The sequence below is a fragment of the Aquarana catesbeiana genome, linkage group LG10, assembly GCF_042186555.1.
Source record: "Aquarana catesbeiana isolate 2022-GZ linkage group LG10, ASM4218655v1, whole genome shotgun sequence".
Lineage (NCBI taxonomy): Eukaryota > Metazoa > Chordata > Amphibia > Anura > Ranidae > Aquarana > Aquarana catesbeiana.
In genome coordinates, this window is record NC_133333.1 from 4,458,125 (window position 1) to 4,484,162 (window position 26,038).

At 43.7% G+C, this 26,038-nt stretch overlaps 1 protein-coding gene across 14 annotated transcripts in view; it reads left to right on the plus strand.

The window, feature by feature from the left end:
* Positions 1 to 26,038, plus strand: part of UBR4 (ubiquitin protein ligase E3 component n-recognin 4) — a 110,591-nt gene that overhangs the window by 47,419 nt on the left and 37,134 nt on the right. For 3 of the 14 annotated variants that reach the window (XM_073601517.1, XM_073601518.1, XM_073601526.1), the window contains 20 exons: positions 3,214 to 3,277; positions 7,028 to 7,162; positions 10,143 to 10,317; positions 10,407 to 10,547; positions 10,636 to 10,757; positions 12,054 to 12,165; positions 12,569 to 12,640; positions 12,790 to 12,929; positions 13,029 to 13,206; positions 14,779 to 14,883; positions 15,125 to 15,280; positions 17,818 to 17,986; positions 18,895 to 18,991; positions 19,083 to 19,190; positions 19,280 to 19,396; positions 20,831 to 21,040; positions 22,895 to 23,044; positions 23,879 to 24,106; positions 24,186 to 24,264; positions 25,818 to 26,036. In XM_073601517.1, the coding sequence (XP_073457618.1) occupies positions 3,214 to 3,277; positions 7,028 to 7,162; positions 10,143 to 10,317; positions 10,407 to 10,547; positions 10,636 to 10,757; positions 12,054 to 12,165; positions 12,569 to 12,640; positions 12,790 to 12,929; positions 13,029 to 13,206; positions 14,779 to 14,883; positions 15,125 to 15,280; positions 17,818 to 17,986; positions 18,895 to 18,991; positions 19,083 to 19,190; positions 19,280 to 19,396; positions 20,831 to 21,040; positions 22,895 to 23,044; positions 23,879 to 24,106; positions 24,186 to 24,264; positions 25,818 to 26,036 (2,777 nt within the window). The remainder of the gene's footprint in view (positions 1 to 3,213; positions 3,278 to 7,027; positions 7,163 to 10,142; positions 10,318 to 10,406; positions 10,548 to 10,635; positions 10,758 to 12,053; positions 12,166 to 12,568; positions 12,641 to 12,789; positions 12,930 to 13,028; positions 13,207 to 14,778; positions 14,884 to 15,124; positions 15,281 to 17,817; positions 17,987 to 18,894; positions 18,992 to 19,082; positions 19,191 to 19,279; positions 19,397 to 20,830; positions 21,041 to 22,894; positions 23,045 to 23,878; positions 24,107 to 24,185; positions 24,265 to 25,817; positions 26,037 to 26,038) is intronic. The other 11 variants (XM_073601521.1, XM_073601522.1, XM_073601529.1 and 8 more) reach the window with 9 other exon arrangements.

Below are 26,038 nucleotides of genomic sequence, written 5' to 3' on the forward strand. Positions count from 1 at the left end.
TCCTCTGCACGAATGAGTGTGCGCTCCCGTTCCTCTGCTGGTGTCCCTTTTTGCGCTTGTTATGCGTTCTTGGCCCCTCAGTGCATGGCGGTGTCTGGGTAGCTAGTTGGTTCTGGTGGCGGGTATATTCAACCTCTCATGGGTAGCACAAAAGATTTTCACCTTTTTTATTTATATATTTACCTGCCAAAATATGTCACTAAATCCTGGTGTGGTGCTGCTCAAATAGAAGTGTCTAGTGACACCCTGAACTCTAAGAATTTATACAATCAAGTGCATCACTCTTGTTAATAAAACAATAAATCAGCAAACACTGATCCGTGTGAAAATCATCATAACAGAATAATAAAACACAATCTGCAAATGTGTCCAGATAAGGAATAGCTAATACAAGCCAAAGGTAAGAAATGTTGTAAAACTATAATGAAGTGATCAAAATGCATCATTCCAGCAATGTGTCATTTGGTATTCTCCTGTGAACTACAGAACACCTTCACCAGAAAATGTGCAGCTCCGCTACATTCTTGCCCACCTATTGGGACATTTTATGCTTTATTATTATTCATTATTATTTATTATTTAAGGTACTTTTATATAGCGCTGTCGCTTTACCTATACATTGTACATTCACATCTGTCCCTACCCTCAAGGAGCTTACAATCTAAGGTCCCTAACGCGCATTCATATACTGGGGCCAATTAGGACAGAAGCCAATTAGCCTACCAGCATGTCTTTGGAGTGTGGGAGGAAACCCACGCAGGCAAAGGGAGAACATGCAAACTCCAGTCAGGTAGTGTCGTGGTTGGGATTCAAACCAGCGACCCTTTTTACTGCTAGGCGAGAGTGCTACCCACTACACCACTGTGTGCTTTAGATCAGTGGTCCCCTTACTGTGGCCAAGGGGCCAGATATGGCCCTTTGCTTTTATCTGGCCCTCTGGGCACAACTCCTCCCAGTGACACCAAGGATGGGACACAACTCCTCCCAGTGACACCAAGGATGGGACACAACTCCTCCCAGTGACACCAAGGATGGGGAAATGTTTCTTCCTTACTGATGTTCAGGACCTTTTGTACTCCCAATGGCCGCAGTCCGGCCCTCCTAAAGTCTGAAGGACAGTAAACTGGCCCTTTTGATTTAGAAAGTTTGGAGACCTCTGCTCTCAATCAAGGGTGTAAAACTCAATTTCATCACGGGCCACATCAGCATTATGGTTGCCCTCAAAGGGGCAGCTGTATCTGTAAGACTAGATGTTAAGAGCACCCCTCCCCCCCAACCATCAGAAGTCAAGAATCCCCCATCTTCCGTTACATCACAGTGCAACCCCACTTACCTTGTGGTGTTGCCGAGAAGAACCCGGGGGGTAGAGCTGGGAAGCAGAAAGTGCAGGGTGCTCTAGATCGTCTGTAAGCAAAAAAAGAAAATTTAGTTTCCCACAATCCCCTCCTAGATCCTCACAAAAGCGATCTTCCACTTTCAGCCAGCATAATGGGTAAAGTCCTTTACTTGGAGTACATTGCAGAACACAGGATCTTAGTCTAACCATACACTGATATATATGTTTTTATAATCTAGATATAGATAGAGAGAGATATATATATATATATATATATATATATATATATATATATATATATATATATATATATATATATATTATATAATAATTTTTTTTTTTATTATTTATTTATTTTTTTGTTGAGTCTGCAGGCAGTACGAAAGAAATGAAACCGGTTCTTCCATCCACACTAAACAATGCAGATGGAATTATCTCCAGCTTTGGCTATTTGTATTCTGACAGCTGGCGCCACCTGCTGTCAGAACACCCAAATGGTGTCTGCATCTGATTGGACGCAGGTGCTCTTTGGCTGATTTCATTTTTCTACCCTTTCAATTGAAGGATGAATGAGGCAGGCAGCGCCGCCCACTAATCGAATTCTAGTTTGGTTTATTACAAACCGGCCAAAATCTGTACAGTATGTTGCCAGATTTAATCTTAGACGATTGGGTTATGCATTTGCCATCAGGTGATTGGACTCTGTCAGGGCTGCAAGGACAGCCCCAGCATAACCCCTCCCACAACCAGTAAGCCTCAGTTTAATAGCAAGCATTAAGGAGTGCATCCTAATGAGAGGGGTGGGGCCTGTGTCCAGTGCTGTGCAAAGGGGATTATACAGGTAAGTCAAGAATTTCTTTCTTTCTTCCTCCTGCCCTCTTCCTTCCTTCATTCTTTCTTTCTTTCTTTCTTTCTTTCTTTCCTTCCTTCCTTCCTTCCTTCCTTCCTTCCTTCCTTCCTTCCTTCCTTCCTTCCTTCCTTCCTTCCTTCCTGGACACAGGATCCTAGTGTGACGTTTGGAATGGGCATCACAGCAACCAATGCGAACCGGCCCGCAGTAAAGTAAAAAAAAAAGTTTGCTTCCTCCAGGACAGCCGGAGAAGACGTCTATACACCTAAGGACAAAAAAAGGGAGGCTTGCCGATAAATGGGAGGGGTTCAGTTCTGCTGGGGCAGTCCTTACAGCTTCGTTGCCAGTGCCCAATCGCCCAAATAACCCAATCGTCTAATATCCTATATCCTGTACAAACAACAAAAAAATGCAGCATAATGTGACAATGTTTTAAGAAAATGTTTCTTAATATCAGTTGGCAAGATGCACTCAATGGGGCGCTAAAACCGCACAAACATACACAACTCCTCTGACTTCCCTCCTAGTAACTGCTCAGTACTCCGGCACCACCTTCTCTCTGTGTGCGTTTTTGGCACTTCCTTCTGATGCATTTTGTCACGGGTACGCTTGATTGTATTGATTCTTCGTAGATAGCTGGCTTTATACGGTGAGCAAACTCTTAGCTTGGGGGCATTGAGTGTGCTATCCTAGTAATTCGCTTTCCTACGGCATTAGACGCAGCTTGCCAAAAGTAGACCAATCCCAATGTCCCATTTGTTTTCAGCCTGGGATTTGTAATTTGCAGAAAAACCTAAATTCTTGTCCCTGGGGCACACCGCCAACATGCAAAGATAATGGCACGGACCTGCAGCTTTGAGTGGCTTTGCACCCAGGCACTGGTTTTTGCATTCACCTTTCACCTCTGTGATCTTTGATGCCAGAGAATAGTCTAGAATTAGTGTCCTCCGAGTTTAGTAGATGGATGCTGCAGTAAATACGTCTTTGTGGTTGGATGACCCACATGCTGTGCTTTGTTCCTACACAGACTGGTGGGGAGTTCCTTGGAGGCTCTGGAGAGCTGTTTTGCCTTTGGTCCCGTGCCTGAAAAGGTAAGTGGTCATCACCAATGTCTGTCTAAAAGGTGCCAATAATTTTTTTACACTTTCAAAGTGGTTGTTAACCTCCAGACATGAAATCTGAACAAAGCATATCCCTGTAAGTGTGTACTTGTCTCAGTCTAGAGCACCAAGTGTAATTTCTCTCTGCTGCCTCCTTCCTCTATCAACATGAATCAGGATGCGTTTTCCTCACACCAAGAAAAAATGGTGGCAGGGGAGGGAGCTCCAGCACTCAGCTCTGTTCCTGTGTGCTGTATGGAGGGGGATGTGTACCTTCCCTCCCAATCGGCTCATAACGGTAAGCTCCTCACGGAGTTTAAGTTTGGTTTCCAGTCCCCTGTGCTCTCCTCGTGGAGTGTAAATTTTGGTTCCCCACCCCCCTGCGCTCTCCTCACAGAGTGTAAATTTTGTTCCCTGCGCACTTCTCAGTGAGTGTTAATTCAGTTCCCTGCCTCTGAGAGCTCAGACGAGCTGTATAAATTCTGGACTTTGAAGAAATGTAAAGACTGCAGATAAACAGGTACAACCTTATGTAGGAGGATTTATGCATCACCCGAGGCCAGTCACTTCAGTGGGTATATGGAAGGGTTTACAACCACTTTATGGTCTTGGTAAAGCAAAACCCAGCATCAAATATGTTGTCTTATGTTAGATGAATGTATGTTAGATTACACAGAAGAGATGTCGCCAACATCCCTCAATTCCTGAATATATAGAATATCCATGTATCGCTTTTCAGTTGGCGACAGAATGCTGTGTCATCAGAGGAGTGCTGGATTTGTACTACCCCCCCCCCCCATACCTTCTATAAGGCGCGTTCTCCGTTTGCATGCGTGTACGGCTCCTTGTTGGACACAGAGCTGATCCTATTTCAGCAGCAACATGCTTTTACTGCAATAATGGGTGTATAAATACCCCTGAAGTAGGAAAACCGATTTTCTGAAACGCGTTGGGTTATCACTGCACACCAACATAGCACCATCACGCCTCTGTCTGTGGGATCACGGGGTATTTTGCATGTTAAGCATTATGATTCGATATGTACCAAATCTCTATAAGCATGCGGCTTATAAGGTACAGCCAGACAGTTTTATGTCATTTTTTGTTTTTTAGATTATATTATAATAAAGATTATTCATGATGATATTTTACCACAGTTGTACCTGGTTGCCTTTAAGAGTCCCATTGTTGGGGGGGGGGGTTTCTATATATTCAGAATGTTAGATTATTTTATAAGTGTAAAATTGTTACCTCTCCAAATCTTTGTTCCCCCGCCAATGCCTTCATCTAACTTTCTCCCAGTAAGCCAACACCATATTGGTTTGGCAATTCTCTGGAGTCAAAATCTGGTTCAGGCCTTAGAATGCTCGGATTATTAGTGTCCGTTCCTATGCTGAAGACTTTGAGAGGAATTAAAGAGGACATAAAACACAGCTTCCTTTTTTTTTTTTTTTTTTTTTTGTGACCTGCAAAGTAAAGGCATAATGTGCTAGTATGCAATTTTTTTTTGTTTGCACTTGTAAAGCATTGCACCGGTGATCAGCAGATGTCTGGTGCTATGCAGGTCTCCTGCAGATCTGTCAGTGTATCTGTGTGTACATCCCATATGGACAAGCTGATACACTGACAAGGAAGTATCCATGAACTACCATGGCACTCCACAGCACCGCGGTACTTCATTGAGAACTACAAGCCGACAGCCGCAAAGGATATTGGGGGTTGTAGTTCATTCACACACAGAGCTATGTGAATGATGCAAAAGAAAACACCTAGTGCCCAAAAAGCACCGTGAAAACCCGTCAGGGATTGTTAAATGAACAGACCAGGTGAGTAAAGTACAAATTGTATTGAGACATCATAAAGATAAACGACAAACGGTTCCAAAAAAAGACACAGTGTAACATCAGATAAAATCAAATGTAATTTCGATACAAAGTACCCAAAAAAACATGTAATGTCTGGGGCAGCCATTGTCTGACATACATGACGTGTTTTTTTTGGGTACTTTGTATCACAATTACATTTGATTTTTATCTGATGTTACACTGCGTTTTTTTTTGTTTTGTTTTTTTTTGGCACCGTTTGTCATTTTATCTTTATGATGTCTCAATAAAATTTGTACTTTTTTACTCGCCTGGTCTGTCCATTTAACCACCCAAAAATGGAACTTCCGCTTTTCGGAATCCCCCCCCCCTCCGGTGTCACATTTGGCACTTTTCGGGGGGAGGGAGGAGCACATATCTGTTTAATACAGGTATTTTGCTCCTACTTCCGTGCATAGATACCCGAGCCACCCGTCGGTATCTACGCCACTTCCGGCGCCTTCTTCGTTGCGTGAACCCCCCCCCCATCTTCTGAGAGACACTCAGGTCCCAGGAGACAGCAGGGACCAGTAGGGAACCAGGAAGTGAAGCTGCAAGGCTTCACTTCCTGATTCCCTTACTGAAGATGACGGCGGCAGCATCCGAGAGCCGAGGGACAGATCGGCTTCGGGTGCCGACATTGCGGGCGCCCTGGACAGGTAAGTGTCCTTATTTTAAAAGTCAGCAGCTGCAGTATTTGTAGCTGCTGATTTATAAAAAAAAAAATTGGCATAACTCCGCTTTAACAATCCCTGAGGGGTTCACTGTACCTTTTTTGGCACTAATTGTTTTCTTTTGCAATTTGAATAGTGGATTGGACAGATCCGGGTTTCCTTTATACACAAACACCAATCCCTCTAGATTTTGTGAATGAATGATGCGGTCGTGTGGGCGGAGCCCCGCGCGGCCACAATGATTTCAGCTAGTGTGGGGAACTTCTCCGCATACTGCTATCACAAAAAAAGTGGGGGGATCTGGGCAGCAGCTGCAGCACTAGGAATAAGTTTCATGTTCCACTCTAAAAACAGATGTAACATGTTTCCAAAGGTGAACATCTCCTTTTAACAAGGGGTGGCACAGGGCGTAAAGCACAAATCTCCCTTCCAGCCCCCCCCCCCCCCCCAAATATGTTTTAAAGTTTAGGGAATATAACACAATAGGAGTTATACAAGTTATGAAAAACAATTGCAAGAAATGGGTTACCAAAAGAAAAGGAAGTACATATGGTATATAATTTGAAGAGATGAAATACAAATCAATGCTTCCAAAACCTCTTAATAGTCTGGCATGATGCGTGAAGAGGAAGCGATGCGAGGGTTGGATGACTCTCATTGGACGGAGTTATATTGAATACCAGTCATCACAAACCATTACACATGTGATATGTGCACAGTACTAAGATTCTGAACCTTTTTCCTAAACTAAAATTTTTTTTTAAAATAAAGTAGATGAACTAAAATACAATAGGTGAGGGGGAGGGGGGGTGAAAAAGGAGTAATTGTTCCTCCATAGGGATCACAAGTCTTGTGCATCTCCTTTCCGATGTTAGAAAAGGTGGAGCAGATTCTGCCGCTAGTTAACAATTTCATTTAATTTAGGATCGCTCTGCTCTGTTTTCTGTGCTGTTTCTGCACCAGATCCAAGCTGAGGACATTACTTCCCTATATCTACACAAGGCTCTGGCATCATTTGTTCTCCCAGAATGCAGCTCTCCGATATAGAGGGAGGCAATCTCCAGGCATAGACTAGACTTCAAGGAGTCTTTTTGTTTTATTTTATTTTTGTTTTTATTATTTATATTGTGACACGTCAGGAATTTTTTCAGGAAATACCTTTTTTAAAGTTACTGATAATTTTTGCTTTCATCTCGATGTCCCAGGAGAAAAACAAAGCTTCAGCTTTGGAGCTGGCCACAGTCCTGCTGTCTATGCCAACTCCTTCCAGTGTCCAGCTACAGACAAAGAGTCTCCTGGCCAGCCTGCACACCAGCCGCTCTGCCTACCATAACCACAAGGTAACACCAGTGTCACCCAGCAACGTTTTTCTGACCGCTTTGTTAAAGCTCAACTCCAGCCAAAACGTTTACGTATGAGTGTGTTGGAAGGGTCAGAATCTCTCACGTTTGTGTGGTCTCTTTGTGTTCCCATTGGAGGGTTTCCCTCATTTCCTGTTCTGTTTTGACCCCTATAGTGGGGCACAAAGACGTCAACAACAGACCAGGTCCTGACCCTTCTCTACTGTATTCCCACTTCAGTCTCAGTGGCACTGGGATCAGGGGCTTTTTAAGCGCACTCCCAGCTGCTGGTACATGTGTTAAGCACCCAATCGCTTCCACAACCGCCCCAACATTTACCATAAAATCAGCTGATATACCGTATATACTTGAGTATAAGTCCTTCCGAGTATAAGTCGAGGCCCTAATTTACCACAAAAAAATGGGAAAAACTTATTGACCCGAGTATAAGACGAGGGTGAGAAATGCACAGCTACTGTAAGTGGAAAAGAGGGTCAACAATGCCCATTTGCATGCCTCACTGTGCCCATTTGCAGCCATAGGTCCCCCCGAACTTCAAACTCGGTAGTTAAGTGTTCCTAGATGCCCCCTAGCTGCAGCCAAAATTTGGGGTCTCTGAACCCAAAGTGTCCCAAAATTACATTGCTGCAGATGGACACAGTTGACTGACTTTGGGGCCCCGTATCTCGGGGCCACTTAGTGCTAGGAACCCCAAATTTGGTGTGCAAACCCAGTGGAACTAGCACTATAATATATCCAAAGCTGGGATTTCTAAGTGGCCCCAAAAATCGGCCCCAAAAATCGGTTCAGAAAATGTCAAGCACTTTTCTGCAGCAGAGAATGACATTTTCCGAACCTAATTTGGGGCTCCGTATCTCGGGGCCACTTGGTGCTAGGAACCCCAGCTTTGAATATGTTATGGTACCAGTTCCAATGGGTTTGCACACCAAATTTGGGGTTCCTAGCACCAAGTGGCCCTGAGATACGGGGCCCCAAAGTCGGTTCAGAAAATGTCAAGCACTTTTCTGCAGCAGAGAATGACATTTTCCAAACCAAATTTGGGGCCCTGTATCTCAGGGCCACTTGGTGCTAGGAACCCCAAATTTAGTGTGCAAACCCAGTGGAACCGGTACCATAACATATCCAAAGCTGGGGTTTCTAGCACTAAGTGGCCCCGAGATACGGGACCCCAACGTTGGTTCGGAAAATGAAATTTTTTGCTGCAGAAAAGTGCTTGACTCCAGTATAAGTCGAGGGGGGCACTTTCAGCACAAAAAAATGTGCTGAAAAACTCGACCTATACTCGAGTATATACGGTATTGTTGTTTGTGTGCCCTAAAATTTATTTTAGTGTATTTTTTACTGAAATTTTTGTTTTTTATAAACCGTGGCATTAATAATTGTAACTACCACTATTTTATTCTCTGGGGTGTCTGCTTTCAGAAAATATATCATGTTTTGTGTGTTTTTAACTAGTCTTCAGACCTAAAATTTTTTTTTTTTAACCATGGTAAAAAAATAATTTAAAAAAATTAAAAATGGCTCTGGGGCTGAAGTGGTTAACATGTTTTTTTTTTTTTTTTAATTTTTTTTTTTTATTAATTGCCATTCATTGAGGCGGGCCGGTGGGGGGGCGGCAGCTTCGTAAAGTAACTTGGTTATACTGCCGCCTCCAGGAGAAATGGGACACTAGGCACATAAAGTACTGGGGGCTACCTGCTGGGGACTTTTGAAGAGGATCTCCAGTTTCCTCCCAAAAAAAATTAAGTCAGCAGCTACAAATACTGTAGCTGCTGACTTATAAGGACACTTACCTGTGCAGGGATCCAGCGATGTTGGCACCCCGAGCCAATTCTTGAATCGACTTGCATCTTCACTAAGGGAAACCGACAGTGAAGCCTTCGGGATTCACAGCCCGTTTACTACTGAATGTGTGAGTTGCTCTGTGCTTTCTGAATGGTGCTGCCGTCTTTAGGGACCTGTGTCCTAGAAAGACAGTGGGGTGGGGGGCGGAGGGGTCAGACCTACTCTCTACCCAGAAGTGGGAGCAAATGCCTATCAGAACCAGGTACCCGTGCCCACCCCCCAGTGAGTGGGGGGGTGGGGGGGGGGGTTGCGAGCAAGCTTAGCTTCTCCTTTTCGGTGAAGCTCCGCTTTTAACTCCTCCCATAGAATCCTGCCTGCTTTTGCTTCGTGTCCTCTGATAATTTTGTTTCCTTAACTGCTATATTTTGTATGGATTGGAAGGTTATTTTTTTCTTCTATTAAAGTAGAACTAAAGGTAAAAGTTTGTTTTTTTTGTTTTTTTTTTTTTTTTTTTTCTCCATTGTGGATAGAGTAAGGTAGGTTTATAATCCCTGTCGGATTTGATTTTTTTTTTTTTTTTTGTCATCTGTGTCCCATTGCAGAGATTTCCTTTCACTTCCTATCCCATAGCTAAACAGGAAGTGAGAAAATACCTGCAAATTAAGGGAATTCGTTGGGGTCCCCCAGGTCACCAGAATTGGTATACCCATTGAAAGATTCCCCTATCTATTGGTTTTCTGAAGACAACCCAAATTTATTTATTTTTTTTTCTGCAACGATGATGGTTATCAGGGCAAATAGGGTGAATCTTCCTAATGGGGACACAGACAGCAAAAAAAAACTTAACAAGGGGTCCAATTCCTCTTCACTCCATCAAAAAGTTTTGCCTTTTAGTTCTATTTTATCTGTTGCTCAGTCTGGTGATTGGAAATCTCTCCAGCCAGCCAGGGAGTAGGTTTTGCCAGTTCATGAACTATACCTGTACTACTCTCCCTGCAATCCCAGCAGTCCCGTCTGAGATTTTTTTTTTTTTTGAACTTTTGTGTGACGCCATCACACAGTCAGTGATAAAACCTTGGCAGAGGATCCAGTCCGGCCCAAGTCTCTCCATCACAAAAAGCAGATCTTTTGTTTTGAAGTTCAGATTAATAGATCCTTGTCTCTGTGCTTCCAGGATCAGGCCTTACTCAGCAATGCCGTCCAGAGCCTAAGCCCCTGCCTCCGTGACGGCAAGGACCTCGATCCAGAGGTGTTCCAGAGATTGGTAATTACCGCTCGTTCCATCGCCATCATGCGTCCCAACAACCTCGTCCACTACACAGACTCCAAACTCCCGGCGGGGGAAATAGGTACGTTCCTACTTCTTTCAGGCCATCCTCCTCCATTGAAATTTGGGTGACACTTTTTTTTTCTGACTCTTATTCTTGATTTTATTCAGAGAGCAGTGAAGAAGCAATGGAGCCCCCGAAGGGCGGAGAGGAGGAAAGTTACACTTTCATTAACCAGCTGGTTAATCAGTTCTGGAAGCTGCATGCATCCAAACCCAAAAATGCTTTCCTGGCCCCTGCATGCCTACCTGGTAAGTCATTGTACCCCTCCCCCTTTGTATCAAAAAATGCTTCCTACCACACTGCCTCTTGACTGGACAACGTTTTTGTCTTCTCTAGGTCTCACCCATGTAGAAGCCACAGTCAATGCTCTGGTGGACATCATTCATGGATACTGTACCTGTGAGCTGGACTGCATCAACCTGGCCTCCAGGATTTACATGCAGATGTTGCTGTGTCCGGTAAGTGCAGGGCGTGTCGCCTTCTGTACCATATTTCTACAGGCTTGCTTAGATAGCCCACCTACAATTCATTGATTTTAGGATTCCCAATCTATTTTGGAGATGACCTGTTCACTCCTGCTTCTAGGTTTTCATTACTTAATCATATGCTGAAGTGAGAAATAATATATTACACCACTTAGACTTAACCACTCCCCCCCACCCCCCCTTATGTCTTATGATGATTACTTAAAGTGGGGGATATCTGGATGATGGCTGCAGCTATTTTTTTTTTTTTTATTATTATATTATTCAAAGCAAATTCCCACATCTTTTCATATCTCGTTTTATTTTGTTGAGAAATCCCTTTGAAAACGCCCCCTAGCGTTTCTGGACGTGGCCATCTTGAGTAAGGGCAGATGATTCGTGTAGCATTTACTTCCTGGATTCCATTACCCATTAGCTCAAGTATGCATGCAGGAGGGTGTGCTTAGCTGAAAAAACCCTCCCTCTTTTTTCCCCTTCCTCCTCTTTTTTCCCTTTTTTTTTTTTTTTTTCCCCCCTTCCTCCTCCTTTTTTTTTTTTTTTTTTTTCCCCTTTCTCTTCTTCCTTCTTAATTCTTCTTCCTTCTTCCTCCTCTTCTTCCGCCTCTTCTTCCTTCTTCCTCCCCTTCTTCCTCCTCTTCTTCCGCCTCTTCTTACGCTTCTTTCTTTCTTTCTTTCTTTCTTTCTTTCTTTCTTTCTTTCTTTCTTTCTTTCTTTCTTTCTTTCTTTCTTTCTTTCTTTCTTTCTTTCTTTCTTTCTTTCTTTCTTTCTTTCTTTCTTTCCCCCCCCTCCCATCCTGGGATGTATGACATTTGCCTAGGCAAGAAACCAGGAAGTAACTGAAAAAATGTAAACAAAACAAGTTTAAAATATGTAAATATGATATATCATTCTGCAAGCAGAATGAAGATTAAAAATAATATTGGAGAGTGAAGTTCTGCGTAAACTATCCTTTTTTTTTTTTTTTTTTCTTTTTTTACACAACACACATTATATATATATATATATATATATATATATATATATATATATATATATATATATATATATATATATATATATATATATATATATATATATTTAAAAAAAAATCTGTTCCATTACCATACAGTGAATAATTGAAGTGCTTAGCTTAAAGTACAGCGCCCCAAAAGCAGCCAGAGTTCCTTTTACTAACCTTTGACCAGTGTAAGATGATTTGAATGTTTGGGATAACCGGTAAACTTCACGTTTGTTACTTTTATCTGCTAATTTCTACCATTTTCATTCCTAGGACCCTGCAGTGAGCTTCTCATGCAAGCAGGCTCTAATCCGTGTCCTCCGCCCTCGAAATAAACGCCGCCACGTTACGCTCCCTTCCTCTCCACGCAGCAACACCCCCGTGGGTAAGGGCAGGCTCACAGTTCATATTGTCATTGTTTTGTCTCCAGCTCATCGCTGCATTCAGTAGGCTTTCTTTAGCATCTGAGAAATGTATTGTGGGAATCGGACCTTACATTGGGTGTTGTGGTATTGATGTGAGTTTGTGAAGACTACAAAGTGTCTGGGTCCAAAAAACAAAAGGGGTGCCAGTTCCTAAATAGTTTGATTCAGTCTTTGTAGATGGCTGTTCTCCACATCCAACCACCTTTTTGTACATTTTCTGTATCTGTCATTGCTTGTTGTCCCTCGCTAGTCTTGTCTGGGAAACCATGTTGTGCTAGCTGAAGTCCCTGCATTCTCCTGTCTACCTAAAATGACGAGGTGTCCACCTAGACCCCAGTACATCATGGTTTTAATTCTCTCTAGGTTGGAAAGCTTGGTTTCCTTCAGGGGTGGCTGTAATTAGGATGCCTCCGCCATACAAGGACCTCTTTAACCGTGAGCACTTGGGTTTCTATCGCCCTTGGCTAGAAAGGGTCTGCTTTTATTGTGGTGGTCCTGGTGATGTGACATGCAGGCAAGCCAGATTGGTTAGTCGGGTGCCGGAGGAATGCAGTTTCTGATCGCCCGTCTCTCTCTCTCCCCAGGTGACAAGGATGATGACGACGACGATGAAGCCGAGGATAAAATCCAGACGTCCGTAATTCAGAACGGAGAACATGTGAGGCAGCAAAGCCAGGAACACAACGAGGTCGACCACGGGGATTTTGAGATGGTGGTGAGAATTGTGTGTACTGGCTGAGCACTGCTAACAATTTTAGCATGGCAGCAAAAGCGTCACCATGAAGAAATAACGTGTTTTTTTTTTTTTTTGTGTTCCTGCCAGTCGGAGTCGATGGTTCTGGAGAGCGCAGACAGCGTGAATAACGGAAACCCTTCGCCGCTGGAGGCTCTGTTGGCGGGAGCAGAAGGCTTCCCACCGATGCTGGACATCCCACCTGATGCCGATGATGAGACTATGGTGGAACTGGCAATTGCGCTCAGTCTACAGCAAGACCAGCAAGGTAGGTCGTCTGTCCAGTGCAGGGTCTTGTAAGGAAAAAGAATATTGGGAGGAGGGACTCAAACGAGAACCCTCAATAATTGTACAATTGATGTCCTTGTATCTCATCCTGAAAGGGGCTTGTAATGTGTTTTGGTGCAGCTAGTTTTAGCTGTTCCCTGCCATCAAATATCATAGCTGAGAGCCTGCAAGCTGCTAAATCCATATACTCAACACTGAGGGGGGGGGGGGGGTTTACCATCTTTACCTGCCTGTCAGCAAATGAGCACTTTACTTTAAAGCTGAACTCCAGGTATTCTATTTTAAAAACTACAGGCATATCATGAGTTAAGTCTAACAACGTGCATGCCGCCCAGGGACATATCATGAAATTAGTGGGCCCTAGGCTTTTAGGGGGGGGAGTGGGCGGGGTTTAAAAAGTGCTAAATATTGGGCATGGCTTACAGGGGGTGTGGTTAAATAGAATCTAGGATTACATAGTGCAGAATGTGAGAGAGAGTAATGCAGAGTGTGTGGCGATGGGTAGTGTGTGCAGGGGAGGAGTGCTGAGTGCATATAGTTACTGATATGTGTACACAGAGTGCTATTCCATATATATATATATATATCTCTCTCTCTCTCTCTCTCATCTATTGATATAGATATCTATATATATATATCTCTCTCCATCTATTATTTATATATATATATATATATATATATATATATATATATATATATATATATATATATATATATATATATATATATATGAGAGAGAGATATTCTCTCTCTCTCTCTCTCTATATCTATCTATCTATCTATCTATCTATCTATCTATCTATCTATATATATATATATATATATATATATATATATATATATATATATATATATATATATATATATATATAGATCGTAGCTGCATGTTTTGCAATATTGCTGAATTCCTGGATTTTTAGCTTTAAATCCTCCTAGCTCCCCATCTGGTTGCTGGCATCTTTGGCCGGCTTCCAGGTCTCAATTGCCAGGTGCAGTCATTTGCCTACCAGGGATGATGTCACTCCCGTGCATGCGCAGGAGTTCACTCAGGTTCGGCATTTCCAAATTTGTACAGTGAGCTGCATTTGCTTTTAAGGATGGAATTACATATTAAAAAGGTCAGCCCAAACAAAAAGAGGTCAAAATAGCAGGTATGGTCTAGATTAAGTATGTTTCCTTCTTGGGGTGTTTCCTTCTGTATTCTCCATAGTAGAACACAAAATCTCACAAAGGCAGTGGGGCCTTTTTAATGGCTGCAGTAGGTGACAAAACCTGAGCGTGCAAGGGAATGGATCTCAACACAGAAATCTCCAAGAGATGTAACAGTTAGGTGTTCTATCTCCACCACCATTATTGGTTTTGGTGGCATGACTCTTCCAGCAACGTAAGGGCTCCCTTCCTTTCCCATTAACACAGGAGACCTTGTCAGGCTTGTTGGAACATTTTATGCAATCCAGTATTGGATTTTTCAGCACCAGAACTAGACTTCCTTTATTGCATTTGGTTTTGTATGGCTCATTTCATGGCAGATAACCCAACCATTTTCTCCTAGGGAGCAGCAGCAGTGCTCTGGGGCTCCAGAGTTTGGGACTGTCCGGACAGGCCCCCAGCTCTTCATCCTTAGATGCTGGAACCTTGTCTGACACCACGGCATCAGGTAACTGAGGAACCCCCCTGATTTCTTTTGGTGCTTCTGTCATCTTAACAGCATGGGTAATGAGAAGCATTGGCTGTGTGTGTGTGTGCTGATTAAATGTCAGGGCCAGAAGCTTTTGGCTGGGGGTCTGCGTGTCACTTTTTTTTTTTTTTTTTGCTTTTTAACACCGCTGCTTTGTCGGGGGTGGGGTGTTGTGTTTTGCTGGATCGGTAGTCAGAGACTGTGTTTTTACCTGTAACAGCTCTCCTCATGCTTATAGCTCCAGCGTCAGACGATGAAGGAAGCACGGCCGCAACCGATGGCTCCACTCTGCGCACCTCCCCAGCAGACCACGGAGGCAGCGTGGGTTCGGAGAGCGGGGGCAGTGCCGTGGACTCGGTGGCTGGTGAGCATAGTGGTACGTCTGTCACGTTTGGGGTTTAGAGTGCAGAGAAAGATTGTTTAATTATACCCATCCATATGCACATCCAGCCTACTGAGCAATCCAGGAAACCTTGCACATTTCTACAAATATATCTTTTTTTTTTTTTTTTTTTCAAATGAAATTCGGCCAGATCTAGCAGGCTTCTCAGAGGGCTTCTGGGTGGGTGTGTAGACTATGATCACAATTTTCTAGGCTGTCTCCTCATGCCCTGCTGTGTGTTGGTGGTACAGAAGTCAGGGAATACATTGGATGCATCTCCTTAAAAGCTGACTGGTGGACCCCCTGAGTATTAGACTTCCCTCTAGGAGTAAATGGGACACTAAGCAGGATATGCTATGTTCACTGTACAGGAAGTGAAAGGTTAGCTTAGTGTTAGCTCTGTGTTGTGGCAGGTAGAATGTCAAGGGTCCTTATTCAAAAGAGGAATTTTGCTCACTCTGTCGCCAAATGTATCGGGGGATTGCCGAATTCCCAGAGTCAGCTGAAAGTGATTGTAAAGTCACTACTGAGAAATCCTGTAATCCCCTCTCTTATAGAAAGAGATACAGTATGCAGTATCTGTGTTTTTTTTTTGTTTTTTTTGTTTTTTCCACAAAATACCTTATTTTACAGTGCCGCTGGGCACTCACGTGACCTGCCGGCGATCTCCTTCCCCGATCTGAGCACTACAGTGGCTGAGATTCCCCACTGACGTCAGCCGGGAGGAGAGTGGCAGGAGTTGCAGGGAGGGGGGAGAGAGGAGACACTGAGATGAGGGAGGCACATAAACTGACCACAGGATCAGTGATCAGCAGCCATGATCACCGTGGTCAGTTCACATAGTGGGTCACAGGAACAGTTTTTAAACCTAGAGAGGGACAAATGACACAGCACAAGCAATGTGCTGTATATCCTGCTTTAAAGGATCAGGATCATATTATATATTTTTTTTTTCCTTTTTTGGGGGGTGGGGGGTGGTGGGTGTGGCTTTAAAGCCCTGCCGTTGCTGACTGCTTGGGTTTCATGGTGAGCCTTTGGCTTCAATATTTTCACTGACCCAGACCAAGCATTCTAATAAGGAATTGTGATTTTAGTCCGGTATCTTGCCTTTCTGTGCTGTGAAGCCTTATTGTAATATGAAGCCATTCCTAAAGGACATTGTGAGCTGCAACTTCATTTAGCTTTAGGCCCCCTTCACGTGATCGGTCTGATCGAGTCCACTTGTCAGTTTTTCAGGCAGACCTGATCTGACTCTCCATTCACCTCTTTGGAGCTGCGGGTTTGTTTTCACCCGCCTACCTCTAATCCGAAACGGAGGGGATCCGCCTCCCTCTGTCTTTCGTTCCGATCTGGCTAGACAGTCGGGTGTAAATGGGCAGCGGGTTCGCCCATAGAGCAGAGTGGGCATAAACTGGGCGGGTACGGGCCTGTCATCCGCCTGCTCTGCACCTGATCAGCAGACAGATCCCCGCTGAGCAAAAGCGGATCCGCCCTGCGTGAAACGGGCCTTAAAGTGTTAGGAAGCCATTGTGTCTGTGGTGGTCTCTGGGCTTCTCTGCAATCCTGGAGAAGTACATTATAGTGTAGGTAGGCTCCCTGTGTAGAAGTACATTATAGTGTAGGTAGGCTCCCTGTGTAGAAGTACATTATAGAGTAGGTAGGCTCCCTGTGTAGAAGTACATTATAGTGTAGGTAGGCTCCCTGTGTAGAAGTACATTATAGTGTAGGTAGGCTTCCTGTGTAGAAGTACATTATAGTGTAGGTAGGCTCCCTGTGTAGAAGTACATTATAGGGTAGGTAGGCTCCCTGTGTAGAAGTACATTATAGGGTAGGTAGGCTCACTGTGTAGAAGTACATTATAGAGTAGGTAGGCTCCCTGTGTAGAAGTACATTATAGCGTAGGTAGGCTCCCTGTGTAGAAGTACATTATAGCGTAGGTAGGCTCCCTGTATAGAAGTACATTATAGTGTAGGTAGGCTCCCTGTGTAGAAGTACATTATAGGGTAGGTAGGCTCCCTGTGTAGAAGTACATTATAGGGTAGGTAGGCTCCCTGTGTAGAAGTACATTATAGGGTAGGTAGGCTCCCTGTGTAGAAGTACATTATAGTGTAGGTAGGCTCCCTGTGTAGAAGTACATTATAGTGTAGGTAGGCTCCCTGTGTAGAAGTACATTATAGTGTAGGTAGGCTCCCTGTGTAGAAGTACATTATAGTGTAGGTAGGCTCCCTGTGTAGAAGTACATTATAGTGTAGGTAGGCTCCCTGTGTAGAAGTACATTATAGGGTAGGTAGGCTCACTGTGTAGAAGTACATTATAGGGTAGGTAGGCTCCCTGTGTAGAAGTACATTATAGTGTAGGTAGGCTCCCTGTGTAGAAGTACATTATAGAGTAGGTAGGCTCCCTGTGTAGAAGTACATTATAGAGTAGGTAGGCTCACTGTGTTGTCCCATTTGTTGTGTGTCTACATGTTATTACTGTACAGACAAGATCCCCTGGCACAACCATTACTGAGCTTGTTGTCTGTCTTTTAGTCTCGGGGCGGAGCAGTGCCTACGGGGACACCACAGTGGAAGGTCATCCTGCAGGGCCAGGAAGCATCAGTTCCAGCACCGGAGCAATCAGCACCACAACTGGACAGCATGAAGGAGAAGGTTCGGAAGGAGAGGGAGAGAATGAAGGCGATGTTCACACCAGTAGCAGGTCTGTAAACTCCTCCCACTGTCACTAGATTTAGATTTTTAGAGGCAGCTCCATATCAGGCAACTCTGTACAGCAGGGATATGCAGTTGGTGGACCTCCAGCTGTTGCAGAACTACAAGTCCCATGAGGCATAGCAAGACTCTGACAGCCACAAGCATGACTCCCAGAGGCAGAGGCTTGATGGGACTTGTAGTTTTTGCAACAGCTGGAGGTCCGCTAATTGCATATCCCTGCTGTAGGACCTGGAGGTGGATGATAAAAGGCAGTCGTTAAATCTGAACTCCAGGCAGATATAAAGAACACAAATTGGTACAGATTTGTATTCATTAATTGTATGTTTCTGAGTGTAAGCAGTGCATGTACCTGCATCTGACTTGGTATTAGCCTGTTGCAGTCCCTGTACATCAGAGATCAGACTGGGAGAGGGAGAAGCAGCCCAATTTGCCAATCAGGTGTGCTAAACTGCTTGTATGCTTGCAAGGGATGTGCTAATGGGACAGAGCAGCGTCACCTAGAGATAAGCTCCTCTATCTGCAGCTTCCTTCACTGTCCAGTCACAGGTTAGGGGAGGGACAAGACCTGTAAGCGTTCATAAACGTCAGCTCAGAAAAGCTATCCGCGGGAGCCAATGGCTGCGCTGCTATCAATCTAGCCAATCAAAAGCCGGGACCCAATAAAGAGAGGGACAAGCGCGTCTACGCTGAGGGAACGAACGGGCTCAGGTGAGTAAAACGGGGGGCTGGGGGGGGGCGGTCAGTGTCAGAAGTTTTTCCACCTTAATGCATAGGTTAAACTAAATACACGCCTAAAGGGCGTCCCCCCTGATGGGTTCTTTCAGAAAAGGACTTGGCTGTGGTTGTAGACTAAAGATTAGTCACTTGTATCAACTTTTACCTCCCACTTTTTAGACTTCACATGGTCCGTCTCATGCTCCTAGAACGTCTTCTTCAATCCATGTCCAGCCTGAGGAATGTAGGTGGTGTCCGCGCCATCCCGTACATGCAGGTAAGGAGGGCCATTGGTTGTCCTGTCAGCAGCTTGCCTTGTACAGGGTACATTTCCACATGATTGAGAACTCTACACTGTCCCCCCCCAGGTGGTGCTAATGCTGACTGCTGATCTGGATGGGGAAGATGAGAAGGATAAAGGGGCGCTGGATAACCTGCTGTCCCAACTCATCGCTGAGCTTGGATTGGACAAAAAGGTAACAAATCAGTAATGACTGAAATCCAAGTTGATTTTGAAATTGATTTGAATGAACAGTGAAGTCACACTTCCATCTCTCCATCCCAGGATGTCTCCAAAAAGAACGAACGTACCCCTCTGAACGAAGTCCATCTTGTGGTCATGAGGCTGCTCAGCGTCTTTATGTCTAGAACTAAATCCGGCTCCAAATCTTCCATCTGTGAGGTGAGCAAAGTTCAGTTTAATGGTTGCAGGCCTGGCCAGATTGTTCATAATAAAATTCTCAGTGAATGCTGAGGGGTCCCTTTTTTAGGGAGAATTCACAAATGGTCTAAGCTAAATCGCTGAGCAGCTGGAGCGATTCAGTGCTACCAACGGCTCTGCGTTGCCAGCTGGTTAGGGGGTGGTGCGGCGTACGATTCGGGGCACCGCAAAGTCTTTCTTTTTATTCACTGCATTGTCGGGTGACGCACTGCGCTGCCTGACATTGAGGATGTGCTGGATTTTGTTTCCCTGCAAAGGGAATTAAATACAAGCACATCCCTTAGTGAAAGCAGCACATAGTACAAACACTGGTTAGGCACAAATTTAATCCTTTGATCGTACTAGATCTTACCCCTTCCCAGTTAATGTCATTAGCACTGATCACTGTATTGGAGTCACTGGTTCCCACTGGTGTCACTGTCTGCCATACTATCGCAGTCCCGCTAGAAGTCGCTGACCACTGCCTACTGGTATAAAAAAAAAAAATATTTATTTTCCAATATATGTTTTTTTTTTTTTTTTTTTTTGCTTGAAAAATATTTTTTTTTTCTGCTACAAAACAAAAAAAAAAAACAAACAAAAAAAAAACCATGCCTTCATAAAATTTAGGACAATATGTATTCTGCTACATATTTTTGATTAAAAAAGTCCCAATAAGCGTATATTGATTGGTTTACGCAAACGTTACAGCATCTACAAACCTACGTATGGAGATAGATATATAGATATATAGATATATAGAGATATATATATATATATAGATAGATAGATATAGATATAGATATAGATATATATAGCTATATATAGATAGATATATAAATATATCTATCTATCTATATATATATATATATATATATATATATATATATATATATATATATATATATATATATATATATATATATATATATATATATATATATATATAAAATATGTTTATAGATGCTGTAACAATTGCGTAAACCAATCAATATACGCTTATTGGGATTTTTTTAATCAAAAATATGTAGCAGAATACATATTGTCCTAAATTGTATGAAGACATTTCTTTTTTTTTTTTCTTTTTTTTGTAGCAGAAAAAAAAAATGTATTTTTCAAGCAAAAAAAAAAAAAAAAACCGCAGTGGTAATCAAATACCACCAAAAGAAAGCGCTATTTGTGGGGAAAAAAGGTATATGAATTTACTTTGTGTACACCACCGTTGCATGACCGCGCAATTGAAAGTTGAAATAACACCGTGCCGTATAGCAAAAAAAATGGCCCGGTCATGAAGGGGGGGGGGGGGACTTACAGAAATTGTTCCCTTGAAGGTGACAGTTGGTAGAAGAAAATTTGAAGCTGCTTGATCTATTTATGTATTCACACCGTATGTTCTCCTGTGCTTTGTGCCCACAGTCGTCCTCTCTGATCTCCAGTGCCACTGCCACTGCCTTGCTCAGCTCTGGCGCTGTGGATTACTGCCTCCACGTTCTCAAGTCTCTGCTGGATTACTGGAAGAGTCAGCAGAGTGACGAGGAACCTGTGGCCTCCAGCCAACTCCTGAAACCTCACACTACATCGTCCCCACCTGACATGAGTCCGTTCTTCCTCCGGCAGTACGTCAAGGTAAGTACAAAGAGATTTCATAGCACCTCACTGTCATACATTATGTCATCTTTTGTTTGCAACAGACAAGTCAATTCAGTTGTTTTTTTTTTTTTTTTTCTTTTACTTTATTAGGTTCCATGCACACTGAAGCTCAAAAAAGCTTTTTCTGGACGCTAGATTGCTGGCAGAAAACTCTGGTTGAAAAACGTGCTTTTAACAGCGTTTTGTACTAGCGTTTATGAGCGTTTTTTAGCGTTTATGGGTGTTTTTAATAAAAATACACAGAGGACACTCCAAAAATCCCACAATGCATTCCAAACTCCCACAATGCATTGAAAAAATAAAACGCCGAATGCTAATTAACGCGCGTTTATGAGCGTTTATCGGCTTTTGGCGGTGAAAACGCGAATTTCTGGCGTTCAGAAAAAAGCCCATAAACTCCACTGCTCATTAAAGCTAAAAAAACGTCCATGTGTGCATGGACACATAGGATAACAGAGTGGAGTTTATGGGCTTTTAAAAAAAAAAAAAAAAACGCCCGAACTCCAATAAACTGCAGTTTATAAGCTCCAGTGTGCATGGAGCCTTAAGGTGAATCCAGATATAGTAAAACTATAGGCTTAAAAAACCTGCATAAGGCATCACAATTGAGAGCAACTACTTAGTTTAATGCTGAATTCCATTAATTCAGCTCCTTTGTTTAACCACTTCCGGATCGCCCATATACTGCAGCAGGGCGGTCCGGCTGCGCAAACTGAAGTACCTATACGTCAGTCCATGCATTAGATACATCGGGGGCGCGCCTGCCCGCGGGTTCGGCGGACTCTATGTCCGCCAGCCACCCTACAATCGCGGTAAAGCAGGCGAATCCCCGTTCTGACAGGTGAGGGCAGAGGTGATCAAATGCCACCAGAAGAAAGCTGTATGTGTGGGGGAAAAAAGGACATCAATTTTGTTTGGGTGCAGCGTCGCACGACCGCGCAATTGTCAGTTAAAGCGACGCCATGCCGCAATAAAAATGACCTGGTCATTAAGGGGGTAAATCCTTCCGGGGCTGAAGTGGTTAAAAAAAATAAAATAAAAAAGGCATACTATGAAGTTCAGCGTGGTGCATGACACCACCTGGCCTTAGCTCAAATATTTATATCTGACAGTTTTATAGTACTCCTGGAAGGCGGCTATCCCTGCAGTTCCTGGAGCCCGCCACTGATCCTGTTGAGCTCTGCATTTTTAACGGGAGATTTGCTGTAGCTGCTTAGCCTGCCCCTCCCCTCCTGCCCATTCACAGAAGCCTTTGTATTACGTGAACACACTCACAAAATACTAAGGCTTCTCTGACTGGGCAGCAGAGGGGAGAGGTCAACATAGCCGTGGTTTCTTTCTCTTCTCTCACAGCCCCAATTATGGCAGAGCAATAAACCTGTCTTAACAGAGATAAAAGCAGGAGATGTCATGCAGCTCCTTCAACCTAACTCCTAGTGTGCCTTCACTTTTTCAGTAAAGTGGCTGAATTCCTGGAAGTCGGCTTTGTCTCCAATAAATCTTCCTTCTAGTTTATAAATACCTGGTGACCATAACATTGACTGAGCCCTTTATCTGCATGGTTTACAGTAATGTGCTGCCAGAGGGAGGAAGAGAGTTGGACAGGGTAAGGGGGGGGGGGGGGGGGGGTGTTGTCACCCTGAAGTGAGCGTGGCCATGGAAGCAGTCCAGCAGGTCTAGAAGTACCCCTTTGATAAGGTCTCCTCAGTTTTCAGTCAGCGTACTGCAGACGTTATCTTGCCAGGATTTTGTCCTTGTTTGGTGTTTTTGTCCGCTCAGTCATACTGAATGAACACATTTTAATGCATTTTGTTCTTGTTCCTGGTCTAGGGCCACGCGGCAGATGTTTTCCAGGCCTACACCCAGCTACTCACTGAGATGGTTCTCCGTCTGCCTTATCAGATAAAGAAGATCGCAGACACCAACTCCCGAATCCCACCACCTGTCTTTGACCATTCCTGGTTCTACTTCCTGTCTGAGGTCTGTAAAGAGACCTGATCTAAAAATGTAGTTGATGTTTACACTTAAAGCGGGACTAAACCATCAATTTAATGGTTTAAAAAAAAACAGTTGTATTCCCGGCATGCCAGGAATGCTAACTGACAGTTTTTGGTTGAGAGCACAAGCAAAATGTGACAAACAATCAAATGGCCGGTGTCATAACTGATCACATGTGCAGCACCATGGCAGTTGCAGATCAAACCGAGACCAAGATGGCAGCTTCCTTGGCTGAAAAGGATAGGAGGGTTTAATTCCGCTATATTGGCCTCTAGGAAAAGTGTACCCATTCCAAAAGGGGTAATGGAGATTAAAAAAAAAAAAAAAAAACGCTGAAAAAGTGTTGATATGCAGAAGAGTCAACAAGCAGTAGAAACCACATGTACAATTTGTAGTGAAAGAGGAAATTTCAGTTTTTTTCTATGTGTAGAAGAGGAGTGTGGTGGGTATAACCGCATTCATTGTTCACAGGAGTGAGTGCAGAGGGTATGATGGTGAGCACTGTGTGAGTGCAGAGGGTATGATGGTGAGCACTGTGTGAGTGCAGAGGGTATGATGGTGAGCACTGTGTGAGTGCAGAGGGGTATGATGGTGAGCACTGTGTGAGTGCAGAGGGGTATGATGGTGAGCACTGTGTGAGTGCAGAGGGGTATGATGGTGAGCACTGTGTGAGTGCAGAGGGGTATGATGGTGAGCACTGTGTGTGCAGAGGGTAAGGTGTTGGTCAGTATATACTGCAGGATATGCCAAAGGGCAGTCTCTCTGTCAGTGTAGCATATACACTATGCTTATTGTTCATGGCCTTGCTTTCCACAGTATCTAATGATTCAGCAGACTCCGTTCGTTCGCCGCCAAGTTCGGAAGCTCCTCTTGTTTATCTGCGGCTCAAAAGAAAAGTATCGCCAGCTGCGAGATCTGCACACCTTGGATTCCCATGTCCGCGGCATCAAAAAGTTATTGGAGGAGCATGGCATCTTCCTGCGTGCCGGGGTGGTGACGGCGAGCTCTGGATCTGCGCTGCAATATGACACGCTGATTAACCTGGTAAGAGATGCCTGGGAAATGGTTAGAGATTGTCATTTAGTGGGGACTCTGGTGTATTAACAAAATACTTTTGTTTCAGATGGAACATCTCAAAGCCTGCGCTGAAATTGCATCCCAGAGAACCGTGAACTGGCAGAAATTCTGCATCAAAGATGACTGTAAGTCCCTCAAGTCTTGGGTTTAATCGGGGGGGGGGGGACACAACTCCTCACTTAAATGTGAAACGGGTCAGCTGAGATGATGTAGATAACTGCAGTCTAATCACAAAATACAGGGTTTTAAATACAGAGACTTGAATTGTCTTTTCTACCAAGTGATTTTTGTATATCTCACACACGCCCCCACCCCCCAGGAATGAAATTGCTCAGCTCACACTAACCACCCTTCTTTTCACCAGTTACTGATAGGAACATTAATTCTTAATTGCAAAATCGTGAAATCTGTCAAATCCTGTTCCTGGATTCCCTTAAACTGTTCATACATAGCTTCGTTTTTTTTTTTTTTTTTTTTTTTTTTTGAGCCAGGGGGCTGAAGGAAAAAACCTGAACCAATTATTCCCCCATCCACACAATTGAGGTGGATGGGAGAATCCTCTCTGCTGCACTATTGTAGTCTGACAGCAAGAGGACTCCTTTTGCAGAATACACAGATCAGTGCTGCAGCCATTGATCAAGCTGCTTTTTTTTCCAACAGGTCTGTTTAACAAAAGTCGATTAATCAATTGAGTTGTATTGAGCAGCAGTGTCCACACATAGATAGTTAACAGGTCCCCGCTGAACAGGCCAAATTTCAATCCATCTATGGCCACCTTTTAGACATCTGTGAACGGCACATTAAAGTAGAATTATAGGCGCAACTTTTTTTTTTTTTTTGATTGAGCAAGGGAGGGTTATGACCCGTCAGATTTTTTTTTTTCCGCCATTTGTGTCCCATTGCGGACAGTTGCCTTCATTTCCTGTCCCGTATCCAAACAGGAAGTGAGAGGAAATTCCTGCAAATTAAAGGGGTTGTCAAGTCGGAAGGTTTTTTTTATCTCAATTCATTAAGATTTAAAACCACCTGTGTGGCAGCCCCCCTAATACTTACCTGAGCCCCCTATCTTTCCAGCGATGTCCACGAATGCCTTGGTTGTCCGGGACTCTCCCTCCTGATTGGCTGAGACACAGTAGTGGCACCATTTGGCTCCTGCTGCTGTCTATCAAACTCTGTCAGCCAATGAGGAGAGAAGGGGGGGCTCTCGACAAGAGGGAGGGGACAGAAGCATTGACTAGGGACCTGTGAAAAGGAGGATTCGGGCTGCTCTTTGCAAATCCACTGCTCAGAGCAGGTAAGTATAACATGTTTGTTGTTTTAATAAAAAAAAAAACCTAGACCTTTACAATGACTTTAAGGGAATCCCTTGGGGATCCCCCAGGTCACCAGAACTAGTGCCCCCATTGGAAGATTTCCCCTCTATTTCTTTTCTGAGGACAACCCAAAATTTGTGTTTTTTTTTTTTTTGTTTTTCTTTCACTTTCAATGTTAGTGGTAATCAGGACAACTAGAGGGGGTGATTCTCCTTAATGGGGGCACAGACAGCAATAAAAACCTGACTGGTGTTCTAATCCCTCTCCACTCTAAAACAAACGAATACGTTTCTCCTTTAGTGTTCTACTTTAATTTTGTGCAGATCTGAATTGTGAATTAATCTTGCTGGTTGTTTTCCCATCAGCCGTACTTTACTTCCTGCTCCAAGTCAGCTTCTTGGTAGATGAAGGCGTGTCTCCGGTGCTGCTGCAGCTCCTGTCCTGTGCCCTGTGTGGCAGCAAAGTCTCCTCCGCAGCTTCATCCTCTTCTTCCTCCAGCGCTCCATCCTCTGGACAGCCTGGATCACAGACCAAGTCTTCAACCAAGAAGAGTAAGAAAGAGGAAAAGGAGAAAGAGAAGGAAGGT